General features: G+C 42.0%; 1 protein-coding gene across 5 annotated transcripts; it reads left to right on the forward strand.

The window, feature by feature from the left end:
* Positions 1 to 399: 399 nt before the first annotated feature.
* On the forward strand, positions 400 to 8,871 carry LOC108025288 (fructose-bisphosphate aldolase). Of its 5 annotated transcripts, XR_007764486.1 has the most exons (5): positions 400 to 648; positions 4,320 to 5,136; positions 5,321 to 5,520; positions 6,143 to 6,293; positions 6,471 to 6,611. XR_007764486.1 is itself a non-coding variant. In XM_017095670.3 (4 exons), the coding sequence occupies exons 2-4, from the start codon at positions 4,341 to 4,343 to the stop codon at positions 6,564 to 6,566; spliced, it is 1,092 nt and encodes a 363-aa protein (XP_016951159.1). In that variant the 5' UTR covers positions 402 to 648; positions 4,320 to 4,340; the 3' UTR covers positions 6,567 to 6,706. The 5 variants fall into 5 exon arrangements, 4 of the variants coding, with proteins under 4 accessions (XP_016951159.1, XP_016951158.1, XP_050744326.1 ...); XM_017095670.3 differs by lacking the exon at positions 6,143 to 6,293 and having other exon boundaries at positions 402 to 648; positions 6,471 to 6,706; XM_017095669.3 differs by lacking the exons at positions 6,143 to 6,293; positions 6,471 to 6,611 and adding an exon at positions 7,545 to 8,871 and having other exon boundaries at positions 405 to 648.
* Positions 8,872 to 12,336: the final 3,465 nt, after the last annotated feature.

Below are 12,336 nucleotides of genomic sequence, written 5' to 3' on the forward strand. Positions count from 1 at the left end.
GCTTATTAATTTCATCAATGTTTTGTCTCTGGGAATTGTGCCTCTTCAGTAAAAGATATCGTATTTAGTACTTACAGATCCTTACTTCTGGGGATCCTTGCTATGCATATAGGTCTTACATCATAGGTATACTATCTGCATGGGTATATCTTTCTATAACTTAGTTATCATATGAAATATTATACCCTTTATAAAGGAGTACTACCCAAAATTTTGAATTCGGTCCCGCCCATGCTGAAGCTAAAGCAGTCCAAAGCTGTCCCCAAGTTTTAGCTGGTTCCCCCATCATCCATGGGGTTCCCTCACCCACTAAAAGCTCCCCCGCAGAGCTTTATTTTGGACTCCGACTGCTCGGGGTCTGGGAATTTTTAGCGCTTGGCTCAGTCGGTTGCCCAACACCGCCGGCGACGACCTCCAAACAACCTTTTGGGGTCTCGCTCGCCATGTCTCGCTTGTTCCGCTTTGGAATTTCACGTTGACGGCGCAGTCGGCGGGAGCAGAGACCGAGGCAGCGGCGGCGGCAGAGGCAGCGACCGACTCGGGGCGAAAATAAAAGCGTTAACCGCTCTCCTCCAGTGCAGCAGCAGCAGCGGACCCAGCCAGTAGCCAGCAGCTAATCACCACATCCCAGATTCAGTTTCCAGTTCGGTGAGTGGGCGTGATAAGTGGACCGAACCCCTGAGAAAATTCGGGAATACCTCACCATAAGATCGTAATTATAATCCGTCAGTGCAGCCGAAAAGTCGCGTAATCGTTCCCATTTCTCGGGGATGTTTCGTAATCCCCATTTACAGAACACCTAAAAGTCTGTAATCGTGTGAGTGAGTGCCTAGTTCCCAAGTACTTCGAATACGTCTCATCTCACCACTTCCTCGTGCTCAAAACTCTTATGACAAGTTCTAGAATCTGGAGCCTTGGGTTCCCGAGCGTTGTTGACCTATGCACCGGGGAGTGAAGAAAGAGTGGGGCCTCGCGATAAGAAACCTTATCGGGTGGCTCCTAACTCTCGAAAGTAGTTTTTCTCTACCGGCTCAACCGGCTCTCTCTTTCTGGTTTTTTATCCCACTCGCTCGATTGAGTTCATTTGCTTATTGGCAAAGTTTCAACTGCAATTTGTAGTCGCCCCTGCGGTTCTTCTTTATAAATAGTTGCCGCAAATGCTAAATGTATGTACTAGCAGCGGGAAATACATACATTTCGTATCTTTCAATTAGGCAACGTCATCGTAAATTCCTCGGTTTGTTGACGTATTCCCCTGCTTTATCCGTCTTTATCTATTGCACTTTTTATTTACCTTTCAGTGAATGAGTAGAAGTCGTAATAGATTGGGAAAAGGTGGGGTACAATCCGTATAGAGGTACTCACTCAGAAAAGAGAGCGCAAGTTTAGGGGTTGCTTTGATTGGAACCTAAATATGTGTGTATAATATAACTAGTTCTGGAGTGGCAAGGACTTCTCCTGAAGGTCAACAGCAGATACCTGTTTGGGATATTCAAAACAAGAAAACAAGATCCATTATCATGATTTCCCCTTTTCAAAAACATTAAACATGAAGATTTCATAAGATATATAAATTATACAAACTTTAAAAGTGCTTAAACTATATAAAACATTTACTGGTATTTTAAATTACCTTTTAGTTCTCGATGTAAAAGATCGATTGGGTTTAAGACACCTTACTATCGTATAGAACTATATAGATAAGAACTAATGCCATATCTTATAACTAGTATTTATAACCCCGTTAGTGAGCAGTTACCAAACAAAGTTATTGGGGTCACATAAGAAGGGCATAGCGATAGAAATATAGGAGTACGTGACGAATCCAAAGTTCCCTGCCTTTAAAATTGTTTTTTACACAAAATACGTTCCCTGTTAATCGCTTGACGTCAGTTGGTAGTCATTCCACCCGTAGCAGTTAGTACTATCTCCCTGGTAGATGTTCTTTTGACCCACTGTCTGCCTTCGAGGAGGCCGGACCTAAAATCTCGTTATGATAATGCGAAACCTTTGGAACCGCCGGTGGGGGCTCGTTTTTGTCGACTTTTTAGATTCAAAATTTTCACTGATAGCAGATACGAAATGCGGCCGCTAGTCGAACTTGTTTGTTCATCTTTCCGGAGCCACTTCTACAATATTCCATGACACTTTTTGTCACTACTGATTTTTTGTCCGTTTTTTATCAGCTTGTTTTTGTGGAAACACGCCCATACATATAGACTGGCATGTGTCGGTTTTATTTTTATACACGTTCTCTTGATAGCAACTTAAATTTATTTTGATTTTTTTTGTTGTCATGCGTTGCCTGTTATATATTTCGCCTAGTATCCGAATCTTTTTAGTCTTCGATTGATTGCCGGCAGTGTAGGTGGGTGTTGTCTCCGGAGTGAAACGAGCTATAGATAACTTATCCTATAGATACAAATGTATACATAAAAAAATTCGAGTGATTTAGTGTCGATCTAGGAAAATATTTAAGATTTGTTGTTTTATATATTCTGTGAAATATAGAGTAAAAAATTTAATATCAAACTTTGAAAATGAAATATTTTAGAATATTTCTCAAATCGAAATTAAAATATTTATTTAAAGAATAGAAATCCAAACTTGTTATAAAAAATCTCTATGCAATCTCAGCGCAAGTTTTTCACGTGTATGCCAAGTGTTAAGTACATGGCGTGGGAATCTGGTGGATGCGGCAAACAATAGTTTGTGATAAGTTGCGGTGGTCTAATCTATAGCGTGATATTTGTGCCGTTCCAGACCTTGGCTCACAGTCAATGTCAAACAAGTAGAAACCGAGTTTTTAGTCACCGCAGAGTATTTCGTATCTGTATCTACTTATTGCTGGATAGTCGTCGGTCTCTTTCGCTCTACCCACAGCTATTTGTATCTCTATCTTTCGCACGCGCCGCACGACTTTCGGTCTTTTCACCAATTTCTATTCGCCTTTCGTAAGCAACAATGTCGCCAGCAACATGTGCCGCCCACAGCCCAGCAACATTGTTGCCTGACCTTGTTCAATGTCAAACGGAAATTCATGCGCCCTGTGTGGACGTCGCTGCCGGCGCAGGCGTCGACTGAGGCACCGCTGAGGCAGCGATAGTAAAAGTGAAAGTTCCACGTCACGCATTATGCGGGTGGGAGAGAGAGGGCAGTAGGCAGCGGGAGCGAGAGGGAAGACTCCATGACTTTGATTACATCAGAGGAGGGAATGATTTCCGAGGCTTCCGCGACTCTGCTCAGTTACTAAAAATTCGTCGTCGAGGTTGGTTCGGTTTTTTCCGAGTGCTCTAAGGTCTAATCAGTAGGGCGGCTTTGCAAATAGTTGGGAAAAATATCAGTCACCATAAAGAACTCGGAGATTAGCAGTTCCTAACTATAACCAGTGCCGTGGTATTTCTTTACGAAAATATATTTTAAGAAAGGCATTTCTTTTTAAAAACATATTACTTTTCACTGAGGATTTTGTATGTAAACGTTGAGAGTGGGAGAAAGGCCGAAAAAGTGAGAGAGGGCGCAATAGATATAGAGAAAAACACGTTTTCGGTGCATGCGCCTTAATCGCCTTCAATCACTCGCTCTTCGCTATCAAATCAGCTGTGAAAAACACTCTCATACAAAGAATTTATTATCTTCAATGGAAAATATTTTGAAATGAAAAAAGTTGAAGTGACATTGACCTGACACTGAAATATGATGATATAATATTGAATCATCGTAACATGTGATGTATTTGTTCAGTTTTTAGGAATATTATACATATTTCACAGATATTATTCAACTTCAGATTGTTTAAGAATACTACTTCTAATTAAATAACCATTTCTTTTTAGTATTTATTTTAAAAAACAGATTTCAATGACAAATGTAGAGTTCTTATAAATAGGTTCTTAAAAATATAAAAATTTATAATAATAATTTCATTGCCCGGTTTAAAAATAGACAAAATAATAATAAAAAGTGGGACAAAATCTAATGGTAATCCTCCTCCTGATTGATAGCTACCCCATTAGCTGATACTGTCAATCAATTTCTACTGTAGTAAAAACATGGATACCTTTGAGTTATTGGAGCTGTGTCGTCAAACTGTTCAGATCACTTTTAGAAAACCCTACGAAAATTCCTAGTTATCCGTCCCCCAAAAAGGCTTCAAAATTCTTCGTTTAAGTCATGGCTTTTTATTTTCTAAGCCTCGAGCAACCCACCTAGCCAAATTACTAACTTGCGAACTTCGATCTTCTTATTTTTCCACCAAAAACGCTCCACCCCTGGCGATCGGCCTGAATCCGAATGGGAAATGGATTCGCGTCACGCAGAACTACACTCGAATCTCAAAAATGACCACCTACTTCAACTACCCCAGCAAGGAGCTGCAGGATGAGCTGAGGACCATCGCCCAGAAGATTGTGGCCCCCGGCAAGGGAATCCTCGCCGCCGACGAGTCCGGCCCCACCATGGGCAAGCGCCTGCAGGATATCGGCGTGGAGAACACCGAGGACAACCGCCGCGCCTACCGTCAGCTGTTGTTCACCACCGACCCCAAGCTGGCCGAGAACATCTCCGGCGTGATCCTGTTCCACGAGACCCTCTACCAGAAGGCCGACGATGGCACCCCCTTCGCCGACATCCTGAAGAAGAAGGGCATCATTCTGGGCATCAAGGTCGACAAGGGTGTCGTGCCACTGTTCGGCTCCGAGGATGAGGTGACCACCCAGGGTCTGGATGACCTGGCCGCCCGCTGCGCCCAGTACAAGAAGGACGGCTGCGACTTCGCCAAGTGGCGTTGCGTCCTGAAGATCGGCAAGAACACCCCATCCTACCAGTCGATCCTGGAGAACGCCAACGTGCTGGCCCGCTACGCCTCCATCTGCCAATCGCAGCGCATCGTGCCCATTGTGGAGCCCGAGGTGCTGCCCGATGGCGACCACGACCTGGACCGCGCCCAGAAGGTCACCGAGACCGTCCTGGCCGCCGTCTACAAGGCCCTGAGCGACCACCACGTCTACCTGGAGGGTACTCTGCTGAAGCCCAACATGGTCACCGCCGGACAGTCGGCCAAGAAGAACACCCCCGAGGAGATCGCCCTGGCCACCGTGCAGGCTCTGCGCCGCACCGTCCCAGCCGCCGTCACTGGTGAGTCCAGATCTGGATATGGGTTGGGAATAGGTGTCACTATAGTCTTAGGAAATAAGGAGAAGATTACTCAATTAAGGATACAATTCCATAGATTATGCTGACACCTCTTCTATTATATCTGGAATTAATTTTTCATTATATTTTCTATTACGAACCCTTTTTAATCGACTTTCTCCCTTAGGCGTGACCTTCCTGTCCGGAGGTCAGTCCGAGGAGGAGGCCACCGTCAACCTGAGCGCCATCAACCAGGTTCCCCTGATCCGCCCATGGGCCCTGACCTTCTCCTACGGCCGCGCCCTGCAGGCCTCCGTCCTGCGCGCCTGGGGTGGCAAGAAGGAGAACATCGCCGCCGGCCAGAACGAGCTGCTCAAGCGCGCCAAGGTGAGTCTTTGCATAGTTCTTTCTATATAGGATATGGAAATAGTTAGTATCTTAAGTGGTGAATGCTCTAAAAGTGTCGGTTCTTATGCTTTGGAAGAATGTATGGCCAAGGCTTATTGGTTAAAGGAATATTATAACCGCAGTCCCAAAAATCTTTCCCATTACCATAACCTAATCCCCATTCCTTATCTCACTCATCTACCGATACCATTATGAAATCTAATCTATCCTTTTCCATTGAACTTTACCTCTAATCTATTTACGATGGTTTATTTATTACCTCCTTATCGAGTATTACTAATTAAACCACTCTAAAGTAATAACTAGACATTATGTTATATGCAAAAAAACATTCTTAGCATTCGATTTTAAGCGAACTTTGGACAAATCCAATTATTTTTCAAATTGCAAAGAGGTGAAGAGATAGACAGCTGTACCTGAGAATACGTTTTTGCATATTTATCGGAGTGTAGTATTGACCTATTTATCTAGCATGATCATTTTAATCACTCTGTTCTTTATCCTAAAACCCATTTCCTTCTATTTTCACCTTATTTAACATTTATTATCCCATAAAAACCCATAATTTCATTATGCATAACTACCTAACCCCCATACTCAGGCCAATACCGAGGCGGCTTGTGGTAACTATTGTCCTGGCTCTGTGAAGGGCTTCGCTGGCAAAGATACTTTGCATGTGGACGATCACAAGTACTGAAACAAAGAAACCAAGATTGGGGGCTTCAAGATGCCGAAGAACGAACTGTAAAGGGGTAAATTTAGTAACTAGACCAGCTTTGACTTCAAGCCGCCCTACCATTTAAACCTTTAACCCATCGCTCTCATTTTCCCCATGCCTCGCCTACTCTACGCCTAATCTTACCTAATCCTGAAAAGCGCTGCAGCTGATTAATCCCAACTGAAATCCCGCTCTCCTCCCGCTTCCACAGGCCAACTCCCAGGCCGCCCAGGGCAAATACGTGCCCGGCTCGATCCCGTCGTTTGCCGCCAATGCCACCCTCTTTGTTGCCCAGCACTCGTACTAAGTCCCAAAAGCCAAGCACTAATCCCGAGCCAGAGTCGAGCCGAGATATATTCCAAGCCTGCATGGCGCTCAAGATACTGATCCAGGCCCGAAAATGGACTGAGACTGACGGCACTCACATTCCCCAACAGCGGAACTGCATACATATTCCTTTTAGCCTATCGTATACCTTTTACCACATAAACTGACTAGATCATAAAGAATATTTTGGAAATTTTATGATAAACTGACGAGCAGAAATAAATTATATGTTCTCTTTTGATACCTTAGTTATAAACTTTGTCTTGGATTTATTTATAGATTTTATTTAATAGATTTTTAAGTTTACTATTTTATTTTAAGATGTAGTAGGCCCATTAGGTTATACCTTTATTTAATTTTAAGGCGACCAAAGCTTATCTCCTTCATTTAAATAGTCCCCATGTTGTGTAACTACGACTTTATTCAACTTTATTTATGATAAGAAAACTCTTTGAAGGGCCCCCGCCAACTTTCTATTGTTTATCAGGTAAAGTTCGAGTTTCGGATTGTCTGTAGCTGACAGTTGAGCTAAAATTATGTGGTAAACAAAAGCGCCCGAACAATGAAAAACATGGTCAGCTTGCCACAGGCTCCTCTGCCGATTCCCAGCGCTATTATATGTAATCGAATCATAATTTTCCTGCAGAAGAACTTGCAAAATGAAATTTTGCCAAACTTTTTACGCTGTACGCAGCATGTATTCGTGCGCCTGGATGCGTAGAAAGTTTCAATAAAATTGCCGCAGGTGGCTGAGTAAAAGTTTTTTGTGAGCAGCAAAAATCAGTGCGAAAACTTTTCAAGCTGGGCGAAAACTTTTCTGCTGCGGCTCGCCAAGTTATAACTAAGTAATAATTAAGAGCAAGCGTTTGTAATTAGGAATGGTATTTTCCTGGATACCTTCCAGGATGTTTTCCCCAATAATATTAACCGATTTTCCCCGCTTTTCCCCCACACCCAGGCCAACGGAGATGCCGCTCAGGGCAAGTATATCGCCGGAAGTGCTGGCGCCGGATCCGGATCCCTGTTCGTGGCCAACCACGCCTACTAAGGCGCTTGGTTTAGGATGGACCTTGTCTTCACACAATAACAAACGCAACCCCATACAACTAACTACGAAGCAGATTGCTGGAATCGTTTGGCAGTTTTGTTTATTTTTATCTTAGTCTCAAGAGCTAAGCAAAGCAAGCATTGAAAAATCCAAAAAAAAAAAAAATGAGAACACGAATGATTACATTTTGAAAACATGTTATATATATGTAGTACGTCACATGTTTGCAAATTGATTATATGATAAAAATATTTAAGAGAACTACTAATTGATGAATGCAGAAGAAAGGAACGATCATGTTCGATGGAGAAGCAATTTTATCTTTAGTTTTAAGCACATGAACCTATTATTGTTGAAGTTATGAATTTTCTATTATATTATCTATGATTATGAAAGATTTCAATGTGAACAAGCAAAAAGTGTCGTAAATCGTTAAGTTAAACAAACATTTAATAGTGAAAACAACAGCAAAACACTATCAGCAACATCAAAATGTTAAAGTCTTGAGACATTGAAATCGCACAACGTTTTATGAAATTTTTTAAAGTTTTATAAAAAAAAATCTATGAAAACCGATGTTTTACCATTATTATTACTATTAAACTTTATATTTATGATTTATAAGTATAAGTGAAAAAATGACGCAAATAAACAGAACACATTACAATAAACCCGAAAAGCCCCCAAAACAACTCTATTAACCATATATACTTCTATATACACTGTTAAAAAGATTATGTTGTTAAAAACTTATGAAAAGAAGGATTATGCAGCTGAACTTCAGCGTCCATTGGCTGCCATTGGCTGTGCAGGGGCACAGGCTTGTTACCCGATTTTTCCATCTCACATCCTCTGTCGAAATCCGATAGATGGTAACAAGTGCAGCATAACGTTATCACAAAACATATTTACTCGCTAAACACATATTTATCAAGCATGTTTTATTTTATCTGTTATTCAAGTTGCAAGTTCTGCATATCGTTGTTAATCGCATACCTATTTGAAGTGCAATGTGAACATGTTACAGACACAAAGGAAGGTTATTTAGTACTAACCGGAAGGATTAAGCTTAACATAGTTTATTGTGAAATAAAAATGAAAAGTCACCTCCACAAACAGCAACAACAACCAGCTGTACAACCATTATACAAGAAATAAAAAACAACAAAAAAATAACATCAGCATAAAAGGGTGTTGAAATAACATCTTTCAATAAAGAACCTAAAGAGCAAAAGAATATAGATTGGTTTCATTTTTATTGGGTTGCTTAAAAAAAACCTTTGCATACGCTCAGGCGTAAGTTACAGTTGGAGAAGCGCTGAGTGAGCTGGGCTTAAGTCGTCTTCTTACCTTTTTTGAAGATAACAATTTTGTAAAAAGTATTCGGTGCTCGAATAGTGGAAAATTAAAGAAATACTTGGGAGTAATTAAATTCACATTAACTTTCCTAAATGAACATCACCAAGCTTATACAAAATATGCTTTAATATGGTTTTATAAGACTTAATGATTTAACGAATGCTATCTAACAAAATGAAAAATGCAGCTTTTTTTAATCATTCTTATTTTTGTTACTCATAATAATAATATTTATTTAAGCATTTGTTGTTATCATAACAAAAGTTAAAGACCGAAAATCCTAAGGTCAACGCAGAATTTGTATCCCACTTTCTGAAGGTCTCACGTAATTTAAATTTACAATTTCTTTCATTACTAATGCAAATGTAAACACGGCGTGCAACAAGCGACGTAATCTGCACCGTGATCCCTTTCCAATTCAGTTCGCGGCGTTCGCGGAGTGCAAAGTTCGTTTAATCGCACCCAAATCAAATGCACAATGGCCCAGACACACAGACTCGATGATAAGATGGCACAGGGTTTTTTCCAATAATGGAGAGGAATGAATATACACTGGAAAAAATTCCTTTGTTAGGCCAAATAATTTATTTTTACCAGTAGACTGTTATACTTTTTACATTTTTAAAAATGTGCCATAACATTTACATTTTAATTTGACTGATTTTGAATTGTTTTGGTACCGACGCATCACTCAACTGATTTTTCCCAACCGAAAATTGATTGATCAATTAAATTACGACCGTTTTCGGCAAAGAAAGGAATGCCAAAATTTATAGCGCTGGGATGAACGAATTGTTTACACCGTTGCGTCATGGGTTGTCTTCGATGAAAGGCAATAAGGAAATTTCGCAATGTTTGAGGGGGGGACGGCCAGTGGCTCTGAAACTGCGCCGGAAATGTGCCGCCCAGTTCTCGGGGTTAACAGCCACAAAGGGGACCGGCAGGAGAGTCCAACAAAGGCTGCTGGCATTTGGCATCCTGATCCACAATGCCCGTGGCAGTGTCAACATTTCCTATGCCGCACTCGCAGCCACCCACACCCACATCCAGCGACCTGCTGGCACAAAGATTGCCCACAAAAGTGGAATTAATTGTATTTGCATAGGATGTAAACATCATCACGTTGCCGCCAGGATCTCGTCCTGCAACGTTTCTAAACTGGATACTCTGTGCCCCACAGCCTTTGGCCACCTCCTTGACAGCCCGACACCCACTAGAAGCACCAAGGGAAACTGAGCTGTGGGAATATTTAATTCTGAATTTATTGATTTAAGAACGAACTTATAATATAGCGTTGGAATTTTAGCTGATCAGAAAAATAAAATATTTTTAGGTAAGATCAATGTATATTATTTTAGATATTTTAAAATATTTTTCATTATTTGTCATTCTTTTACGCGTATCCCTAGAGTACATCTTATGCTTTCAGTGCATTGAACATTCATTGTATCCTTCGGCTTCCTGCGGTGCAATTGTGATTTCACCTTACCCTGGCACGTTGCTGATTACGCTCAAAGGCGAAGCGAGTCCTGTGTCCTGCGTCCTGAATCTTGAGTCCTGAGGATGGGGAACGTGGCTCCGAGAACTGAGACGACAATGGCGACGACATAAATATCAACGGCACGTCATGTGGCGCCGAGGAGGAAGTGGACGTAGCCGTGGATGTGAATGGCGATGGTGGCAAGTCGTCGCACACAACGTGTTCGGCCGGAAATTGACACACCGTGTGAGATGTTGATGTGGGCGGACGAAGGATCTGGAAGCGAAGTGGTGGGGATTCGAGGACTGCGAAATGCAGTTGATTGAGCTTTGCATAATTTAAGCCACGCTCCATTAATTACATGCCCGTGCCGTCCTGCTCCGAGGCCCAATCGATTGGCAGTCATTTCGCACATGTCCTGAGACACCGACATCCGGCGACAGCCCCTGCCACTGCCACGTTTCTCGTGTCCCACCAGGACCTCCGCCTGGCCAGCTGTAATTGCAGATTGCTTTTGCCTTTGCCGGCCAGCCAAATGTGAGGGTGTGTGAGCCGTTTCTAATTAGCTGCAAACATCACTCGGGGGCCCAATAACAAAACCAAATGCGTGACACCAACACGCCAACGCAGCAGAAATGGCTCAAAACGAGCCCTGGATCCGCTGGACAGGCCATCGCCAGCCACCATCAAAGAAAATCCTCCAAGGCACCGGAATCCACGTCGGACTGCTCCCAAATGCATTACGCTGGCCGCACGGTGGAGAGGATCAATCAAGATAGGAGTCCTATCTGCGTGATTTATGGCAAAGGAGGCAAACACACTTTTATGGATGATTGGTGAAAGGTAATCATGGAAATTAAGTGAGCTCGGTAGTTGGCAAGGTGAAAAGGTTTGAAAATTAAAAATATTTACATTATTGGAGAGACTAAATATAATATTATTTTAAAATATTATTCAATGTAATATATTATTACAGTACTTTAATTTTATCTCTTAAATTTATTTGACAAAATCAAACATAAATATTTTGAAATTATTAGGTTTTTGAAGAACGTTTCTGGATGTGTTCTTAAAGGAAGTTTTCCCATTTGTAACCCCTTAGTAGTTTCACCTGCTCCAGAAGCGCACTAGCCCATGGTGACCACTTGGCTGGCCAGTACAAAGTCCGGTCATTTCTCCGTCCCACTCTCTTTTTGGCCACGTTTGTGTGCATTTGGGCCATGTGCGTTGTCGCCGTCGTCATGGCGGCCAATGTGAAGGTCGATCGATCCGCTTGCGCCGCCCTGCCATTGTCCGCCGCCCCTTTTTCCGACTTTACCGCCCATTTCCCGCCATCCCTGGCAAGCCCAGCAGCTCGTCTTGGCAATTTATGTTCATTGAGTTGATGTTGATTTGTGCGCCGCGGCATGATTTTTTAATGGAATGTAATTTATAGCTGGCAGGGGGCTGGGCGTGCGGAGTCGCTCGGAATCGGAATCGCAGGCCGGCAGACGGGCGTGCACTCGATTGCATTTTGGCCGAATGCACTGGCCGTGTGCCAAATGAGACGGCAAAAACGACACAAATTGCTTGGCTATCTGCTCCTTTCCCCTCCCCCAGCCCATCCATTTGGGCCCACTTGCTGTCTGGCGGTGCGAAAGTATGGCAAACTCGAATGGCATGTCAAAGAGCAGTGGCTTCAGTGCCTCTTAAACTATGTACATTTTTAAATATTAAAAAATTATAAAAACATATAATACATTTTTAACTTAATTCCCAAAATTCTATAATGTTAAAAACTTTTTAAATTACATTGTTGGCCTTAAATTAAAGTAAAAAAATAATTAGGAAAAAAAAACATTTTATTAATAACATTTTCTATAG

The sequence above is a fragment of the Drosophila biarmipes genome, chromosome 3R (assembly GCF_025231255.1).
Source record: "Drosophila biarmipes strain raj3 chromosome 3R, RU_DBia_V1.1, whole genome shotgun sequence".
NCBI classification, from domain to species: Eukaryota; Metazoa; Arthropoda; class Insecta; order Diptera; family Drosophilidae; genus Drosophila; species Drosophila biarmipes.